This window comes from Crotalus tigris, unplaced genomic scaffold (assembly GCF_016545835.1).
Source record: "Crotalus tigris isolate CLP2741 ecotype Arizona unplaced genomic scaffold, ASM1654583v1 scf7180000020201.887925, whole genome shotgun sequence".
Taxonomy (NCBI): Eukaryota; Metazoa; Chordata; class Lepidosauria; order Squamata; family Viperidae; genus Crotalus; species Crotalus tigris.
Genome location: NW_024097902.1, coordinates 637,111 through 658,140, shown reverse-complemented (window position 1 = coordinate 658,140; position 21,030 = coordinate 637,111). Strand labels below are relative to the sequence as shown.

General features: G+C 36.5%; 1 protein-coding gene across 5 annotated transcripts in view; it reads right to left on the bottom strand.

Annotated features, from left to right (window-relative positions):
- Positions 1–21,030, bottom strand: part of BTBD7 (BTB domain containing 7) — a 74,772-nt gene that overhangs the window by 10,067 nt on the left and 43,675 nt on the right. For 3 of the 5 annotated variants that reach the window (XM_039365862.1, XM_039365861.1, XM_039365863.1), the window contains 5 exons: positions 7,854–8,062; positions 6,277–6,352; positions 4,482–4,642; positions 3,968–4,111; positions 2,004–2,193 (listed from right to left, as the gene is read on the bottom strand). In XM_039365862.1, the coding sequence (XP_039221796.1) occupies positions 2,004–2,193; positions 3,968–4,111; positions 4,482–4,642; positions 6,277–6,352; positions 7,854–8,062 (780 nt within the window). Of the gene's footprint in view, positions 1–2,003; positions 2,194–3,967; positions 4,112–4,481; positions 4,643–6,276; positions 6,353–7,853; positions 8,063–11,881; positions 11,946–12,177; positions 13,679–21,030 lie in introns of those variants that run through there. The other 2 variants (XM_039365864.1, XR_005559473.1) reach the window with 2 other exon arrangements.

Genomic DNA, 21,030 nt, shown 5'->3' with positions numbered 1-21,030 from the left:
TTCTTTATGCAAAATGGATCATCAACACTACCCATCCTCCCAAGTATTTCCAAATTTGTCTATGGGTCGAGATGCACTCTGCAGCACATGTGGGAATCCTATCTAATGTTATGCAATCGAGCTGCCGGTACAACTAATGTCTAACTCCTTTTACAGTATTTCCCCACTAATATTTTCCAATAAATCTCTTCATTCTACCTCTTTCCATTAGTTTAGCCAATATGAATAACAGAATAACAGAATTGGAATGGATCTTGGAGGTCTTCTAGTCCAATCCCCAGCTCAGGCGGGAAACAAATGGCTGTCCAGTCTCTTCTTAAAAACTTCCAGTGCTGGACCACTTACAACTTCTGGAGGCAAATCGTTTCACTGATTAATTGTTCTAACTGTCAGGACATTTCTCCTTAGTTCTAGACTGGTTCTCTCCTTGATTAGTTTCCATTCAATGTTTCTTGTCCTGTCTTCAGGTGCTTATACTGAATTCAGGTGGTCTGAATGGTAGTTTTCAGTGGGTTCACTATAAGATGGAAATGAAGGAAATGCAGCTGTACTGTCCTCTGTCCCTTAAATACATTGTAAGATAATTTTTAACAGAGTTTTGTTGCAGTTTCCAAATCTGTCTGTTATTTAATTTCCATTTAATTCATTTTGAATTGGGGAAATAAATGAAAACTGCTATGTAAGACAAACAAGCTTTCTATAGGTTTTTTTTTTTTTCAAGGATCCAACTACCTCCCAAAGGGGAAAAAAATCCTCCTGAAATATTCCAGCTTCATTCATCTTCATGTTGCCCACTGTGGCCTTTCCCCCCCCCCCCCAAAGCTTTCAAAGTCACCCGACCCACCACAAATTTATTTGTCCTTACAAGTACTATCCAGCTTGGCTCAGTGTCTTCAACTATTCTGGTCACTGATCAAGGCTGATCATCACCAGCTGATAATCCTATACCAATCCAGTGACTGGAATTAATTTCAAGGGTTGACGGTTTGTGTTCAACAACAATTTTCTTGATCATAACCGTAAGATAACTGTAGCAGCTATGCAGCCTAGCTTTTATTATGCTGTTCACAACTCCCAAGGATTTTTTTGCATGAGGAACATGTGTAATAAAAAGCAGTTTTCTAGCCAAATCTGGGCATCCCGTTTTCTTCTCTCTTACTGGATTGCTGTGAGTAGCAAAGCATGGGACAGGATCAAATACCTGTACTCCCAATACTATATTGGCAGCTGGCAAAAAGCTAATTCTTGAGTGCTGGCACCATACTTGTCTTCCTGAAATTCACTTTTGGCAGTTCATTTAAGCTTCGTTCTTGGATTAGTTTCAGTGAAGGTCAGCATTTGGAGGACTGCTTTATAAAAGTCTTTCTCTTATATATAAACTTTAAATGAAGAATGCCCATAAAAATTTCTGGCATCACAAGAACCTTTGAACACCATCCACTATTTATGCATGTTCTAATACACATGCTGTACCCCAAACTTGAAGCAACCATGGCTACATCTTGTTGTATATCAACAATCTTTGTGGTATTTCTTAATATGAATATATTATGTCAAACATAAACATCCACCAATTTCTTTTTTGATTATGCAGAAATGTATGTATTTTTAAAGTGAGTCTTACATTAATCAAAAATACCAAACTAATGTGAATTTATGAATTGTGCAAGTATGCATTATGGATGAACTAATGCATTTTACTTCTGTCTAAACTTACAGAAATGGGAAAAGGGAGAAATATTTTTTCTATTAACATATTTACATTGGACCAGCTTGTACAGGACAAAATTCCCACATTCATTTTTTTTTCTTTGCAATGAAGATATCTAGAAATGCCCTGTTAAAAATTATCAGGGTATTATGACCCTATTTTCATTATCATACATTTGTCCTCCTGTTTTTATTTTTTCATGAAATTCTAATCATGTCGATTCTGGTATTTCAGAGTTAAAGAATTCTGCAACCAATAACAATGTATTTATGAATTGGGTTTATAAGCATACCTGGAATTTCATTGGCTACAACTGAAGGAGGACTGGACTGATTACTGGTCATTTGCTGGTGATTTATCATATGACAGCACTGTGGAACAGCATTGTTTACCATGTAGAGGGTATCTGGTACATTGGACATTCTAACCATCCGTAAACGGACAAGGTCAGTTTGTTCTACCATCATCTCATCCAGAAGTGACTGAAACGACAAAGGTAAAAGAAATGTTTTGCTCTAATGTACTGATATAAAAAGGTAATAAATACTAGATATAGCCTTCTTTTTAAAAAAGTGACCATATAATAGTAGATAAGAATAGATAATAAAATGTTACATTTCAGAAAATATAGTTTTCTTTCCTTTATGTATAATTTTATATAATCTTTATATTAAACATGGGCAGCTTCTACTCTTATGACTCACTAATCCTTTTTTTCATGTAAATCATTCAGATTATTTTAATGGGCTCACTAATATTCGAAAGAAGCTACTCTGCTAATGTGGGTCTTAATTCATCAATCTTACAAACACAAACCACCTGCATATTACCTGAAATATTGCTGATAACCAAAAATATCAAAGGATTTCACTGTACAAAGAACAAGAGTTGCAAAAAAAAATCTTCATACAAAATTTGCATTATAGTATAGTATTATCTTGAATAAATAACACACAAACAGAAAACAGGATCAGATTTCACACTGTATGACCGTTCTGGGAAACTGAATTGCATCAAAGATGTGGATTATATCTCCCTACACCTCTGGTAGGCAGAAAGTGGGTGGGAAGCCTTTCTTCTTGAAAGCAGTCCATAGAAGAAGACATTCACAAAGAGTGTGCAATTCTTTCTCTTGTAAATAAAAGCACAAAGTTCCTTCCTGCACACACAGGAGGCTGACAGTCATGGCTCAGTTCTGTTTAGGAAGAGGATGCCTTCCTCTGTCCAGACAAACTGGAAAGTGTATATGTGTATGGAGGTGAAGGGGATGGAGCATGCTCAGGGAAAACTCAAAGAGATGAGAAGAGATTAAATCAATCTTTCAAATGTGTTCAGCGGGTAGAGTGGAAAAAAAAAATCTGAAATCCTGTTTCTTTGGAGATACCAGCACTAAGGAGATGGAAGCTTTTCTACCCTCTAATTCAGGGGTCCCCAATCCCTGGTCAGTGGACTGGTACCAGGCATGCCAGCAACCAGTCCACACAAACAAGCAAAGCCCCATCCATGAGATGCAGGCAGCACTCAAACCCACACACACTACGGTCCACGGAAAAACTTTTCTCCATGGAACCGATCCCTGGTGCCCAAAAGTTTGGAGACCTCATCTGTAATTTATCAGATAGTCATATACTGTAAAACAGTGGTTCTCAACCTTTTTAATGCCGCGACCCCCAACCAGTCGTAAGTCAAGGACTAAACTGGTCGTAAGTTGAGGACTACCCAACCGGTCGTTAAGTCGAGGACTTTCCCTGCCCAGGAGCGCTATACATGTGCCGCCCCCTGCGCCGGCCGAGGCATAGCTGGCAAGCGGCAGAGACGGAGCAGGCCGACCACTGGCTGGGCCACCAGCTGGCCCAGCCCAAGGGAGGTAAGGCACCCGGCGGAAAAGGGTAAAAAAATGGCGGACAGCCTTGCTTGGCGGCCCCCGTGAAATGGTCGATCAATCCCAAATGGGGTCGCGACCCAGAGGTTGAGAACCGCTGCTGTAAAGAATCCTTAGTGAATCCAGGATGAGAACCTGGAAAAAGGAAGACTTAATATTCAGAAATATTGATGTCTGCTTGCAGATGTCTGTTAAAGGTTTTTCAGATGTCTGTTAAAGGTTTCAAAGTCATATTAACCTAGGTACTTTTGCACTTCCAACTCATAATAAATTTTAAATACCATTCTGAATATAAAACAGATGCGTTACATGGCAGGCTGGGTAAACCGCAAGCTATTTATGAGGTGGATGGCAGCATTAATACATCATTTTACCTTAGCTTCCTCCACATATGGTGAGAACAGCCTCGGCCTCACATAAATTCCGGCATTTTTTTGTCGCAGCCACACATTTGACTTTCCCCCTTCTGCTGTTGGCAGCATGTCTGAAGGAGGTGTACTAATGAGACCTCTCTTCATCTTTAAAAGAAAACATCACATCAGAAAGGTAACAATTATTTTTAAGTATAGAAGAACAAACCATGTATGACTTGATGATAGTCACCAGTAAAGAATAGAACTGTATCTATACAAATTTTAAAAAACCGAGAATCATAGCATGTACCCCAAAGCTTCCAAAACCACAATAAATTTTACATAATGATCTAAGTCAGGGGTGAGAGATCTGTTCTTTGGTGGTGATTGGGTGATCTGTTGGATATCACCAAATGAACAACCCCCTTGAACCTGATTGGACTCTTCCCGGCCCATTTTTTTTCTGTACTTTTCTCATGGACAGCAGCATAAAAAGCTGCAGGAGGATTCAAAGGAAACTTTAAAATATACTTACTGAATCTGTCAGTACTTCACTACTCGTAGGCAGGATGTGCTCAGTGCGGACGAACGGTAAGAGAGGGGAAAGGATTTCTTTTAATTCCTCAATATCAAGATCTCGCCTCTTTACACCACGCTTGTTCACACTATGAGCCGTGCCACTCAGTAAATTGGGTTCTGACAAATTAAATAAATTGTTTTGCTTATGTGTTCTAATATTTTTTTTAAAAAAAATGATTAAAGACATATTTATTCTAATTTTTTGTTATTTCTTACTTATGAACATTACTTACTGTATATGAAATTCAGGTCTCGGACTAGCTTACTGTAAAGTTAACCCAAATAAAAGAACTTCTATATTTATTTATTTATTAAATGCTATTGTTAAAGTTTCTTTTAATGGCTTTAGTTTTTTTTTTATTTGAGTTAATTTTTACTGTAAGCTGATCTGAGACCTATTATCATATAAGTAACATTACTGTTACTTACGTATAAGCATGTTCCCTAAAACAGAGATGCTAGAAGCTAAAATTGAGGTAACCATAGGGACTACTTTTTTGCCCTTCGATTTTTGGAACAGTATTGTTTCTCTTTTGTTTGAAAAGCTTTATTAAGCTTATTTTAATGCTCATCATACATTTTTTCTGACTTCTGTCTGAGTGGAAACTCTGCTGACCAGAAAAGAGAGTCTGGGGGACCCATGCTGATTTATACTTTATTTAGGATTTTAATGTCATAACATCTTAGAATTGCCTTCTCATCACTGCAATATACGTTCAAAGCTGACACCAGCCAGAACATCGAACAACTCAAAGAAGCAGTGCAAGATTGGAAGATGTGGAGAGACCTGGTCCATAGAATTTCCAAGAGTCTGATATGACTGAATGGATAATATCATCATCATCATCATCACCATCACCATCATCATCGCAATATATAGTACACCGGTCAAATATATGGATTACATTTAAATGTGGTGGCTTGGTAAACTGGACTATCAGGTACGTACTGAGCTTTTTCCTTCAATATTCTAATTTAAAGAAAAAGCATGGTACAGGTAGTCCTCAACTTAAAACTGGTTGTTTAATGTTATGACATACTGGAAAAAAGTATGTCCTCTAAGTTATGACTGCCGGACCACACCCATAATGATGTAATCCCATTTTGGGTGCTTAGCAACCAGCTTGCAACATCCCACAGCTAGATGCTCGTGTATTCTGACTTTTTTGCCATTCACACTTAGATAAAATGGATTCACACTTATGAACATGTGGTTCGCTTAATGAACACATGGTTTGTTTAACAGCTGCTGAGACCTGCTTAACGATGATCATAAAAAAAATTACAAAATCAAAGGTACCTCAACTTATGATCGCAGTGACTTATGAGCAAAATTCCAGTACCAACTGTGGCTGTAAATTGCGCACTACTCTACACACATTTATTAGCTAAACTAGCTAGCAAAACAGACACATACACAACATAAACAGATGAAAATATAAAGAATTTCAGAGTTGCAGTGGATAACTGCAACATATATCAATGTGTCAAAAGGCCTGCTGCTCTTAATAACAGGGTACTCCCCCAGGCAATGGTGATATCACCAGCAAATCCTTTCACCACGGAAGCACTTCGGTGCTTCTGACACACAAGTATTAGTAGTATTGTAGACAAAAGTGGATAGAATGAATGAATGTCAGCTTCCTAAGCACTGCATTTCATACTAAAAAGCATGTTTCAGTCAGCATTTAAAGATTAAATATGAGAATTTCCTTATTAACAATGAAACATATTATCTATTAAACACCTACCTCGATCTGCAATTCTTTTTATCAATTGATGTTCACCCCATTTCACAAGGTATTTCAAGATATCTTGTTCACTTGCCTGTTGAAGATTTAAACAGGGATTTAAAAGCATAAAAACACATAGTCTGAGGTCAATCCACAGAACCATCAAATTAGTTTTTAGGCCAAACAGTGTTTATTCTAATAAAGTTTAGATTAATAATAAATTACAGCCAATTAAATTCCTTAATTTCAAATATTTATAACACAATATTCTATTGTTGCTCACTGCATTTCAGTCAAACTCCTACAGTTTTTATTACTAGCACTGCTAATTCTACAAAGGAACTTTGTTACAGTATTCTACTTTTCATTACGTGTATGTGTGTGTAAATTGTGTGTCTTTTAAATGCAGATGGACTGCTGAATTTTGTTCTGATTGGTTTGTTCTCCTATGTTGTGCCATATATTTATGAAGTAGTTGTTTTGTTTCTCCAATATTAGGGTATTTAAAAAACAAAGGCATTTAAAACACAAAGGCCACTCTTTTGAGGACAGCAAAGTCCACATTTTGGACAGACAGCTGGTTTGAAAGAGGGGTCAAAAAAGGCCATTTATGTCAAAATTGCACAGCCCTCTCTCAACAGAAGGGGAGGGATATGATATCATCTTTCTACTCAGGTGACTCTGATGACACAGATAAACCTCCAGGTGGCCTCAACAACTCTCTAAAAGAATGCAAATGACCAGCTGTCTGCAAGGAGTATAAATCCTTCCATTCCCTACCATCCAGTCAGAGTCAAAGAAGCTTCTTAGATGAGAAGTGAAATGTCTTCAAAGTAAAACAAGAAACTCCAGCTGCCTCATGAAAAAGCACATTTGGGATAATTATGACCTGGATGACTGAGAATCTCCATAGACAAGTATATGAACCAAAGTTTCCAATTTTCATGCTATATAATCAGAGCAAAAAAGCATACAAAGATATATTTTTCAAGGTAATATTTAATGCAGATGAGAAGCTTTTTTGAATTAGGTAACAATTATCAATGGAGTTTTTTAATTTACTGAACTAGAACAGGAGTGTGGTGGAATTAAAAGTAGTCAAAATTAAGGAGATTTAGTATCTTTCTAACAAGAAAAGTGTACTTCAATGAGGAGCCTGGGTTTCCCATTCTCTTGCCACAAATGTATGTTGTTAGTTGTGAGACTACTATATAATTTCTATAAACCTCTGAAAAGGCAAGACCAAAATTAAACCTAAAAGAGTTTCACTTAAAATAATTTGCAACTGCTTCTAGGCTATTATTAAGCTTTCAAGCAATAGTTTATACTGTCAGTTTGGGCTGGGTTATATGCCAGCAAAGGCGAATGCTTTCCTTAATCACTACCTCTGCAAGCAACTTGTGTGTATAAATGCCAGAATAAGAGAAGAGGAAGAACCCGTTCTGCACATAATAATTCAAGCAAGGTTTTGCTTCTTCTTCTGTTTCTCTCCAGTGGTCAAAGCTTTGGGATCTGCATGCTTCTGTTCCATACCACTAGTAAGAAAGCCTGATTTGGCATTTAATAAAAATAATTGAATAGGAAGAAACAATTACCTGTAAGTAGTCTGACTGGATAGCAGTTTGCAAGTGGTCTTTGCAAAGTTCATAAAAGACATCTGAAGTCATGACTTGGGAAAACTCCTCACAGAGGAAATGCAGTGCTTGGCGGTATACCCACTTGGAGCCATAAGCCTGGGAGCTCCACTTGAGAATGGCAATTAAGGTTTCCAGTGAGATGCTCTCGGCAATAATATCCTCACAGCCTACACAAAGAACACATGCCGTTTAATGAGGTTTACCTGTTCAAGAACTGCCATTATTCAGCAGAAGTTCTGTGATCAGAAAGTTTAATAAGTAAAACCACAACTATCTTTTTAAGCAAAGTTCTTTTAAAAACTGGCCTGTATAAATATCTGTTATTTATACAGCTGCAATAGGCATAGTGTCTCAAAAGTAACTACAGGTAGTCCTCCACCCCAATTGGGACCAGCAACTCACTTAAGTGAGGTGGTCACACTAAGTGAAACTGTGACTGTGCTTATGATTTTACTTCAGCTTTCTTTTGCTTTGAAGGCCTGCCTAGATTGTTAATGTGAGGACTAATTGCAGAATTACTTTTTCATCACTGTTATAACTACAAATGGTCACCCTACGCTTAATGAGGACTTCCTGTAGTCAAATTAATATTCTAGAAACGGCAGTTTAGTAACTTTGTCAGGATCCCCCCCCCCCAAGTTAGTTACTATCAGAGATCATGTAACCGAGGAAATCAAAACTAAATCCAGATTCTACACAAACGGAGTAAATACAATGATCGTGCCTCCTACGGGGCAATTTAAAATATCCATCTCCATCCACATGTGTACACACATGTGCACACATACATACACACACATAAACTCTTTTCCAGGATTCCAAATAAGCCAAATCATCCACATAACAGTTTGTTTTTCACAAAACCACATTAACCAGTAAACATAATTAAGAGTTGTTTTTGCTAAATGTGCTTAGTAGATCATTATGTACAATCTATATACTACTGAACTCGGATTCCTATAATCTTTAACTGGGTGAAATGGTACACTATAGTGTAACACATTTTCAACCGAGGTACTTCAAATAGGCTAACTTCCAAAATGTATCCAAAATCCAGAGCCCATGATTCCTCCGGAAATGAAAGTTGTCAAATTTTATAAAACATTCAATGATATAAATAGTATTATAAAGCAGTTTATGACATAATACAAAATGTCATAAAACATTTCCTGTACTGATGTTTGACTATGATATACAGTTCAGCATGAGTTATTTTCAAGGCAGACATATATCTGAATGTATCCCAACTTTTCCAGTGAAGACTGTATATTAGAAGCTGTGTCACTGTTAAAGACACGGAGAAATCCAGTAAGGAAGCGCCTTTGAAAGGATGACTCAATGGGAGGGAGGGAGGGAGGGAGGGAGGGAGGGAGGGAGGGAGGGAAGGAAGGAAGGAAGGAAGGAAGGAAGGAAGGAAGGAAGGAAGGAAGGAAGGAAGGAAGATTTCCAATGTTCACTGCCCACTTCCCACAAGGAAATTCAGTGGGGAAGCCAACAGGAAGTTGAATGTTGCTCCCATTGCTACTGAATTTTTTTGCCTGCCTGCAGAAGTTGTGTTTCTCTGTTTAGGTAAGGAAGTATCTCTGAAACAATGACCCAATGGGTCATGGGTTTTCTATTGAATAGTAAAGTACATTTTAATGCCCACTTAATGCTTCAGTAGAGCTAATATTTGTTACGGCAGAAAACATGTCCAGTAGAATCAATAAGAAACAGAACAAAGAAAGTTAATGTTTTCTTAGCTATTTAATTCAGCAATCTAACCTCCCCATTTCCCACATGCTGCCTGTCTACAGAGCTGCCCTCTAAACCAAAGAGATGCAGTGATATTTATATATTTCAGAAAAAGGAGAAATGATGCATGGATAAATATATATAAGTAATAAACTAATACATTTCAGGTTACCTATTATCAGTCTGCTGTCTACTATCTTCAAAGGAAACAATTGTCTTAGCCCCAGAAGAAACAAATAAAAATTTAGGGTGCCAAATGTTAGAAAGAAGATATCATTCATTGGCATCTTGAGGATAGATTTATAGGTTGCCAAGGGAATGTTCTGGTAAGGTTTACAACAGGCTGGTGTGGAATTAGATGATCAGCCAGCCCCAAGGCTCTTGAAAATTTCTTACGTTTCAATTTGATTTGAATAATCCCATTCAACTGAAAATTTACAAGTAGTCTTCAGCTTATAACTGTTCACTTAGCAACAGTTAGAAATTACAATGGAACCCCACAATGTATTTACAATCTGGATTCAAGATTCTTCCCTCATGGTCACAAGATCGAATTTCGGGCACTCAGGAACTGGCTCACATTTACAGCCATTCATAGAGACCCATTCACATGACCAAGATTTATAATGTTTTTGCCTGATTTTTGGCAAAAACCACTTATTGCACACAATGGATTTGCTTAGAACTGCCACAAAAATCAGTTCAGTCACATGGGTGCCTTGACTTACAACCATCATAACATACAATGGGAATTCCAGGCTCCATTATAGTTGTAAGTTGAGGACTGTCTGTATTTTCCCCCAGTATCTTCTCCCCTTTCACTGCTTCATAGGAGGAAAAATTACTCTATGGAAATTTAACTGGCTAGGGAGATATCCAGGAAAGACATGGTGAACTCAAGAAGCAGAACTATTGACTACAGCAGAATGAAGAGCTGGTAAATAGAACAGCTCTTCATAATTCCTCTCCAGATAAGGAAAGGATTTGAGATTGCCCAATTTGAGATTGTCCCATATAGTTGCTTCTTGTGAGGAGATCATAAGGCAGTGGTCTCTGGTGGGTTTAGAGCTTTAGGAAACAAAGGAATAGCTATCTTCATTAAACCACAGTTGGCGCCTTCAAAAGGACATTGGGTTTGCATACTTTCTTTTTGTAATGGAATTTGTGGATGACCTTGGAGAACAAAAGGAAGAGATGCTGCTTACGACACAATCAGACAAGAGATGTAGAAGCCCCCAGCTGCTTAACAGTCAGAGAAGGAAACTTAGGAAATCCTAATAAATCAAGCAATTAAAAATAATCACATTAAGTTTGTTCTTTCAGACCTGCCGGATTCTGTTAATATAACTTACAATATAAGGAGTCCTTGACTTAAACCTATTTGTTTGTAACCATTGAAAGTTACAATGGTCCTGAAAAAAGTGAGGCACGAATCAATGTGCAGTTGAATGATATATTCAAAAAAATTCAATTACAATTGACATAACTTATATAAATATACTAATAAATCAGTTTAATGTAATGAATGCAGAATTGTTAAATGAAAAGTGTTTTCTTTCATTCCCTCATGTTGCTCTATTCTTGTATATCACAAGGGTTGACATATGGTTTAGGGAACAAAAATAATAACTCCACAATCTTCAGATTTTACCTCTACAAACAAGCAAGACAATCATGTCCTTGTTTCTATTCTATAAGAATGTCACTCTACTGCATCTTGGCCTTGAGATTTAGTCAAGTTGGCAGAACAAGAAGAGATCCACCAACCTAAGTACAGTGAGCTAAGGCAGCACAGAATCCTTTTGCTCCGTTCTTCTAAATATGGAAATAGGATATGTTGGGCTTTTGAAATTATTCCTTATACAGTACAGTAATGTTTTGTTTTAAAACCATCCCTACTGATTACTTAATGTCCATCAAGGCTAGCCAAAACCACAAAATAGTATATACAGCACAAACACATATCAACATTTAAATTTCAATTCAAATCATCCAAAAAAATCAATATAGTGTATTATTTTTAATTCATCTTTTACCAATGTGTTATCAGCATACTAGAAAATATGAAGACTAATAATAAACTTGTAGGTTTTAAATCAAATTCAGTCTCATCCTTGTCATACAAATTAAGCCATTGCAGAATACAGAAATATGCCAAGCCCTACCAGACCTTTAATAAATAAGCTTGTCAAGCTGCAGAAATGCTTTTTCACAGTTGGATCAGTTCTATTAAAAGTTAGCAAATCACTAACCTTTTCATCTGTTCCCCATTTTTTGCAGATACAGCTGTAATGAATTCTTTCACTACTTTTGGATCTATGAACATGAAGAGTGCGATGTCATCAAATGGAATCATAATTTAATCTATTTTTAGGTCTTTGATTTTCTGGAGACACTAGAGAATTGACAGAATATTTGCTCCTCTCTATGAGAACCCCAAGCTATTTTGTGAGTTCTTTTGCTATTTTGTAAATTAGGGTTCCTGGTAATAATACAATTGGACTAAGTAGTATGTTGGGCTTACATATTTTTGCAAGTATATATATACCTTTTGTGAAGGTAGGACATCTTTCCATGTTGAGAGGCCAGAATTAACACTTTTGGATAGGGCCAGGGCAGTTATTGGTAATGCCATGCAGCATTTTCTTTTCCTTCCAGATTGCAGGACATGGAATAAGGAAATCACATTTACAGAAAGATAGATTTTAATTGAATGTTAAAAAAAACAAAACTCTTCCCAATACCAAGAAGAATTCAACAACAGAACCAATTATCCAGGAAGATAATGAGTTCTCTTTCACTGAGGTGTTGAAAGGAATCTCGATGGTCATCTATGAAACATGTTTTAGTATTGATTCCTGCACTGGTGGAGGCGGGGTGTCGACATGGAAGTCCAAATGGTTCTTTCCAACTCTATGATTCTAGGATGCTAAGGCACAGCTCTAGGGTCTCTAGGGTAGAAAACACAGCACCATCAAACCAAATTAAAACTAGCAGAAGAGCTACCATTCAGAATGTGTGTTAAAAGTGGGTAGAGAAAGCTGCAGCAGAATTTGCAAGCAGGGACAAAATCTGCCAATATTCATTAGTATTTGTTTGAAACCCTGCATTCCTGGAAAACAAACAGGCTGTTTCGGGGGAAAAAAATAGGTCACTGCTTTCAAATGGCTTTCTGCTGGAGTTCAATTCCTTTGAAATGTCAATTATAGCTTAATGGTGTAACAGGACAAATCCTTTTTTCTAGCACACAAATATATTTATTCTACATCATGCTTACTGCTGAACATCAAAAGTAACACAAATAAGTCAGAAACAACAGCTTGAGCCTGAGTGAACAAAAATGAGAACAGCAATGGTTTTTCAATCCCTGAATTATTATTTCAACATTCAAGCCCTACTGGTCTTCAATTACACAACTGCTTGAAAAGCACTACTTTAATTCAGGCATATCTGTTTTTATGTATGTCTAATAAAAATTGGCACCATCCACTATGCTTTCTTCATATACCCTCCTTTGATTGAAGATGGTATGTGAAGAAAGAATAGCAGATGATGCCAATCCAGAAACTAGATACATAATTTGTCTCAAAGCCTACAAGCTTTAGTTATTTACTGTAAACTGGTAGTAGTAGAAAAAGGGCATGTACAAAAAATTTGGGAGGGGGGCATTTTTGCCTTGGGAGATAAATTGTTTGGGTACTGATGATAATTGAATACAAATATAATTATCTGCAAATAAAATTCTTAACTTAAAAAAAGCATATATGTAGGGATTTGAAAAGCTGCCTTTTGAATAGCTTAAAGAATGATTAGGTTCATTTTTTCATTTCATTTCTAAATGTTTGGGATACTAAAAAGAATTTGAGCCCTTATAATGATATGAATCTATTATTTTAGTCTGATTACTGATTTCTACTGAAAAAAAAATCAGGATTTTAATTAAATCACATATATAATCTTCCCTTCTTTCTGAATACAATTTTCTCTCAGAGACAAGGATGGCGTCCACTCTTACGATCTTCCAAAGACAGGTAAAAACATGGATTTTTCTGGAAAGGATTAATTATAAACAGTGGTGTCATTTCCAATTATATTAACATTACTTTTAACATTAATTGAAATGAAGACTGAATGATTACTTTTAACTGATTACTATTACTTATTGAATTTTATATGTAGATAAATCTCTTAAATAAAAGATTTAGTCTTATGTAATTGAAAGGGCTTAAAATGATCATTTCTCAAATATTAATATTTATAGCTCACCCAAATGGGCAATTCATTTTCATGCCATGAAAATACGCTATTGCAATTTGTCCAATAAATATCAGACTTTTGTTTTTTTTAATTACATGATATCAAGATTGAATGAGGCAGAAAGGATCAATAAAGAAAAAGAATGAAAGACTGCTTGTCTGCAGATACTTATTCTTCTATTATTGTCCTAGTGGACAATCACTTAAATATGAGCCAGCAGTGTGCTGCAGCTGCCAAAAAGGCCAACACAGTGCTTGGCTGCATTAACAGAGGGATAGAATCAAGATCACGTGAAGTATTAATACCACTTTACAATGCCTTGGTAAGGCCATACATGGAATACTACATCCAGTTTTGGTCACCACAATGTAAAAAAGATGTTGAGACTCTAGAAAGAGTACAGAGAAGAGCAACAAAGATGATTAGGGGACTGGAGGCTAAAGCATATAAGGAAAAGCTGCTGGAATTGGGTATATCTAGTTCAGTGGTTCTCAACCTGTGGGTTGGGACCCCAATTGGGGTCGAACGACCATTTCACGGGGGTCGCCAAACAAGGCTGTCCGCCATTTTTTCCCCCTTTTCTTTGGCCACGCCCCTGGCACCCGGTGATGTATAAGTGGTTGGGGGTCACCACAACATGGGGAACTGTATTATGGGGTCGCGACATTAGAAAGGTTGAGAACCACTGATCTAGTTTAATGAAGAGAAGGACGAGGGGGGACATGATAGCAGTGTTCCAATATCTCAGGGGCTGCCACAAAGAAGAGGGAGTCAAGCTATTTTCCAAGGCGCTTGAAGGCAGGACAAGAAGCAACGGATGGAAACTAATCAAGGAGAGAAGCAACCTAGAACTAAGGAGAAACTTCTGACAGTTAGAACAATTAACCAGTGGAACAACCTGCCTCCAGAAGTGGTGAATGCTCCAACACTGGAAGTTTTTAAGAAGAGACTGGACAGCCATTTGTCTGAAATGGTATAGGGTTTCCTGCCTGAGCAGGCGGTTGGACTAGATGACCTCCAAGGTCCCTTCCAACTTATTATTATTATTATTATTATTATTATATTTGACTTCATAATCTGCCAATTATTAGTTTAAGAAATATCCTATTGCTGATTCCAACTACTACACAGAAGGCATGAACAATTTAGAGAAGTTGTGGAGTTGCCACTAGAAGAGCATCTTGAATTGCAAAACAGAAATAATTTTACGGTTCTCCTTCTATGGGTGAAATAAGAAAACTTGCAATGGAATAGAATGTGACATGATGATGTGATCCATTCAGCCGTTTCCAACTCTTCATTTCTCCACATCTTCTGATCTTGCACTACTTCTTTGAATTTTTCTATGTGCTGACTAGTGTCAGCTTTGATGGTGTCCAGCCACCGTGTTCTTCGGTGGTCTGGTTTCCTTTCACCACTAACTCTTCCAAAGATAATTGCTTTCTCCAGTGAATTCCCCCGCATGACATGGCCAAAGTAAGTGAGAGAGTTTTGTGATTTTGCATTCCAGTGAAATATTTGATGTTATGCACTCCAGGACTTGCTTGTTAATCACCTTTGCTGTGCAACGAAGATGCAGGAGCCTTCTCCAGCACAGCTCAAACAAGTCGATTTTCTTCCTGTCCTGAGTGTCCAACTTTCACAACCATAGGTAGCTATGGAGAACATAATAGACTAATCTACATTTGGTTGCCAGGTTGGTGTTCTTGCTTTTTCATATTCTGCTCATGTTCATTGCTGTACAACTCAGTGCAATCCAATGTTTTATTTCTCGGCTGCATTCACCGCTTTGAGTGATCTGCGATCGTAGGAAAGTGATTTTTTGCACGCATTCTACTTCTTCACCTTCAATTTCTATTCTGATGTTTCCATTCCTTGCAGTGGTCATGAGCTTGGTCTTTTTGGTGTTCAGAAAGAGGCCAAAATTCTCACTTTTTTGATTTTCTGGATCAGATGTTCCAGGCGTTCTTCGGTCAGAATGTGACAAGATAATTTGAGTTTTGGTCTTGAAATAATGTTGAAATAAGTGCTCTGGATACAAATTAAATTAACTTAATGTGTTAAAAATATTCTTATCTGCATCCCCCAGTAGAATTGGAAATATAAATAAAACTACTAAGTTGTGGTCAGTAGTTGAGAAACTGGCACTTGCTATAATTTATATACTATTGCTACTATTTTAAAACATAATCATCTCATAACACACAGTATTTTCAGGATTTCTTCCAAAGAAGGATATAGTAATTGTGACAATCATCACTGTAATTATTTTGACCCACTGTCTTACCCACTGATTCATGTACATAAATCCTTGCTCTGCTGTACTACTTTGCACAAGTGTGAATATGCAAGTTACAGGACTCTACCAAAAGTATCAAGCCATGTTCAAAAAAGGGTCAAAATATAGCCTAATGCAAATACTTTACAGATCAGGCTATAGTTATAGCTGACTGGGTACCTAGGTATCTATAGGGCCATATTCTCTGATCAGAATCAACCTGGCCTATTATGTCATCATGAAGAATATTTCACTAAAGTTTATTTTCAGAAGATAAGAGGAGTTGACGAGAGACAGCTCTGCTTCTTGATAGTACCACCAGTTTTTTGAAACTCCACTCTCCGGGATCACCCAATTCTTCCCTGACTGAGTGCAAAAACAAATGCTGAAAACAGAACTGTTGTGAAGAACGTATAAAGTTGCTTGTTAGTGAGATGGGCAGCATATATATTTAAACAGACAAACAAACAGATTGAGCTGTCTCTTTAGTATTTAATATTTGAGTTGTTATTTTACTGTTAATTTTTATATTTACCATTGAGATTTTCAATTATTTTTCTTTATATAATGTTAATGATTAAGAATCATTTGCTTGTGACAGGGGTATCAGTAAAATAAATACTGAATTATATATGCTATTTATTTAATCAAATTAATTTGCCATCCATCTCGTTTTGAAGTTCTTATGCTGTGTATAAGAACAAAACACTGAAATGACCTTCTCAAAGGAATACTTAAGGATACAGTACTAAATGCACTTTCATCTGGAACTGCTTGAAATTAAGAGGACTGTCTAAACACCCTTAAGATTACACAATTTAGATCAATTTCTCATCCAACTTCTTGCAATACTCAGCCTCAATGTCTGCAGAAAAAATTCACTGAAAATGGAAGAAAAGCTGAGTTATCCTGTATCCTGCATTCATTCACATAAATGTACTTGTATGTGTAAATACAAGTAAGGAAATGTGTCTGACTCAGAGACTCTTTACAGAACCAGAGTCTTGAGCCATGATACCAAGCAACGACAAAGGAAAAACAAAATGACAAATAGACATAAACTGAGAGCTATAATCACAGATAAATGGAAAGCTGTTATAGGTGTTTTGCTTTTAAAGACAAACAGCCTTAAATTGTGAAATTAAAACAGTATTTCTACACTGCAAGCCATAAGCATACTATATGGATATTAAACAATTACATAAAAACATATTATGAAGGAAATATAATATTAGGATAGTTTTGATTAGAAAGTCATATGATATAGGCAGGTCTGCCTTTGATTTGCTATACTGTTGTCTTGTGTATATAATACTGTCTATTAATTTTGCTATGCGCAAGATCCTGATTGGTCCGGTATATTACTGGCAAGGAAAGATACCATGATAGTGTTTCCAAAAATAATTTGCCAATCAGGTAATTAAATTCATTAAAAAACAATTTGAGAGAAATTTACCTTGTATTCTCAAGCACGGCCAGTATCTCTGCAGGCAGCTACCACTGGCCTTACGAGAAAATTTACTCAGTTCACTGAACTTCTAGTTCAAAAAGGAACAGTTTCCAATGCAACTTCAGAAGCAAATGGTGCATATATATAAAACTACCTCCTATCTTCTGTATTGAGAAATATATTAATAAATATTCTGACACAGGAAGAAACCAAGAGATTCTGAAGGTTGTAGTATGAATTAGAACTCCTTAAATACCTGCATCTGTGCTTTTCAAAAATGTACAGGAAATCCTCACTTACCAATGATAATTGGGACCAGGAACGCCATCATTAAGTGATGCAGTTGTAAGATATGATGCTCCATGACTGTGCTGACCTTTTTGCATTGTTGCAGCATCCGATGATCACATGATTGCCCTATACTACTTCCTGCTGGCTCCCCCACTGTTTATTGGCAGCCAAGGTTGCAAATGGCGATTGTATGACCACAGGTTTAATGCAGAATGAGATTGCATAGAAACAATGTGATCCAGGGCCTTTATCAATGCCCATTCCAGACAGCATCAAGTGACTCAGCTAAATCTCTATCGGATCCTCAAGAAAAAAACACTGAGCTATTACTGGAACTTCACAGGGTCCATTAGTCTCTGAGGTAGTCCAATCAAGTGGGTCCTATTTCTTTAAGGGGTGGGGGGGAGGGGAGACAGCACCGGCAACATGAAAAGCAGCAAGTAATCTGACTATGCTGGAGGTTGAAGGTAATATCCTCTACTCTCAGACCATCACAAAACTGCCCCAAAACAGTCTCACGTGTGACCCCTGCTACGTACTGGGCTCTCAATAGGTCAAATCCACAGTTTCTCCCCGATTGCCATTACTTTTACAGAACAATTTCCTCCTCTCCTAAATGCTGTACCCTGGAATTTGTATGAAATCAACTGTCTATTCACATAAGCAGTTTAATATTAGATTGACTATTCCAGTTAAAACATCCCTTCTTCTTTAGCAAATCAGAAAACTTTGTATTTTATTTGGCTATTTTATAGAACTGAAACCAAAATCCTGCCATCCCACCATCTTGATATATGTTTTTAAACAAATTTCTAGCAGGTGAATAAAATAAGAATGGAATAGATGCTGTGTTTACAATAATCTCAATTGTTACTATTTGTAGAATAATTTCAAAATTCCAAGATTGTTAGTCTAAGAAGCATTTCTACAAATTATTGATGTACTAAAACCACTGTTTTAGAAACTGCTTTTCATAAAAGCAGCAATTTGATGACTACAGAAAAATTCAGAACACCTGCAGAATTAGAACTGGGAGTGAGATGTTATTCTGAGCCAAGAACCTCAACTGAAATGCAACTCTAAGCTAAATTATTTTCAATATTGCTGTTTTCCTTAGCATTACTTGAACATGCTTCTCAGGTTCTCTTGACTTAAGTCATCTGGGAAACTATGATTGGCAGCGTCTTCAAATGCCAGAAGTATACCATCTGAATAAAACATTACACATAGCAAAATCTGTGATTCTTTATTGCTATTAGGGAAACAAGAAATAGACAACACTAAACATATGCTTTGAACTAAAAGTACTAAATTCATAAAAGATCACCTTTATACTCAGTATTGTACTAATCTAAGGTTACTTTGAAATTTCTTATTCAGAATTCACTGCCTCCAGATGTGGTTATGTCCATCAATTTAAACAGTTTTAAGGCCAGACAAATTAATAAAAAAGGTTTGGCAATGTATGCTAGTCCTAACATCTATCTGATATCTCCAGAATTAAATGTAATGTGCCGTAAGCATCAACTGCTAGTTAAAGAAAGCAATATGAAATAGAATACAATATTTTCAGCTCTAGATGATGTGCTATTTTTGGCTTGACACAAAATAGAAGGATCTTGCAAGCAGGGACTCGTGCCCTCATCACCTCTTCATTGGACTACTGCTGTATTCTCCACATAGAGCTGCCTCTGAAGACCATTAGGAAACTCCAACTGGTGCAAAATGTAGAGGCCTACTTGAAGATGCATATCATCATATTACTTTGATATTGTGCCCTGTTTTGGCTATCAATGTTTCTGGTTGTAATCCAAAATGATGGTTATAACTATAGACTTTCAAATGACTTTTCTTTTTCTTTCAAATGGCATCAATCTATCCAATACATGCTTCTATAGAAAAGTTGCTTCCAGTACCTCGCTTTCATGAAATAAGGTCAACTGAAATTCAGAGATGTTGTTTCTTACTAATGGGACCTACTCTTCAGAATGTTGGATTAGCCTCCTCTCTTTTCCCTTTATTTCTGGGGTGTTTAAGAATAATTTAGGTAACATTGCCTAAAGTTTTTAATACTCCATGTTGTTATTTTATTATTATAGCCTGTTCCTGATCTTCAAGGACTGTATACTTCTTTGGATATTTTAATATTCTGTTAAATGTTGAGAGAATTTGGAGATTGCAATATACAAATATAATACATAACTATTCAAAACCTTACCTTAAGAAAAAAGATTAAATCCTTGCAGTAATTTAGGAATATACATATTACTGAACTAAAAATCAATTGGCTAAAATGGCATCACCTTTAACAGATTCCTAGGCAGGAATCTAACTGGTAAACAGTATATAAAGTGAGTAGTCTAAGAGGACTACTAACAGATGGCAAACATGTTTAATGGCAAAAATACAGCCTTCCAAAAACTGTTCTGGTGTCTGGTTGATGGAATAGAAAAGGAAGAGGCAAAGCAAGTCTGAGGATAAGTAACAAAGATGATGAAGAACAGAGCTAAAGAAATACAACAAGCTTCAGCAGTATTTATTTGAACACCAAAGATTGAGGTCAAATTTCAAGGTTAGAAAAACTCAGTGTTCATTGTTGCATTCCATTGAAACATCTAGAAAGGTTACTCGTAGGTTATAAAATAAAGTATTTCCCCAAAAGAATCTCTAGACAGGTTTAAAGTTATTTCTTCTACCACTGTCCCGAATTATGTTTAAACTGAATAGCAAAATACATACATGTAAAGTATACAAATCTGAACAAATTTTGTTAAAACTTCAGTTACTATATAATGGTGATAGCGACTTCAATTTAAAGTCTTCATTTATAAAACCCAATATCTAAAAATTACTAAAACCACACATTTTCTTCTCTTTTTTGGGAAATGGATTTGTGTAACACATTAAACCAAAGCCAGAGTAAACTTAGTATAATGTGTCTAGACTTAGTCTACATTCAGCACAGATAACATTCTCCTTCAGTGGAATTTGACTATCGTACACCAAGAAACACAAATAAACTTGATGCATAAAAAATTCAGAAGGCTATCATATTTTTAATTATAGCCTAATAATCAGAAAGGGACAGGTGGCTAACTCGTTAACTATCTTTAAATTGCCAAGGA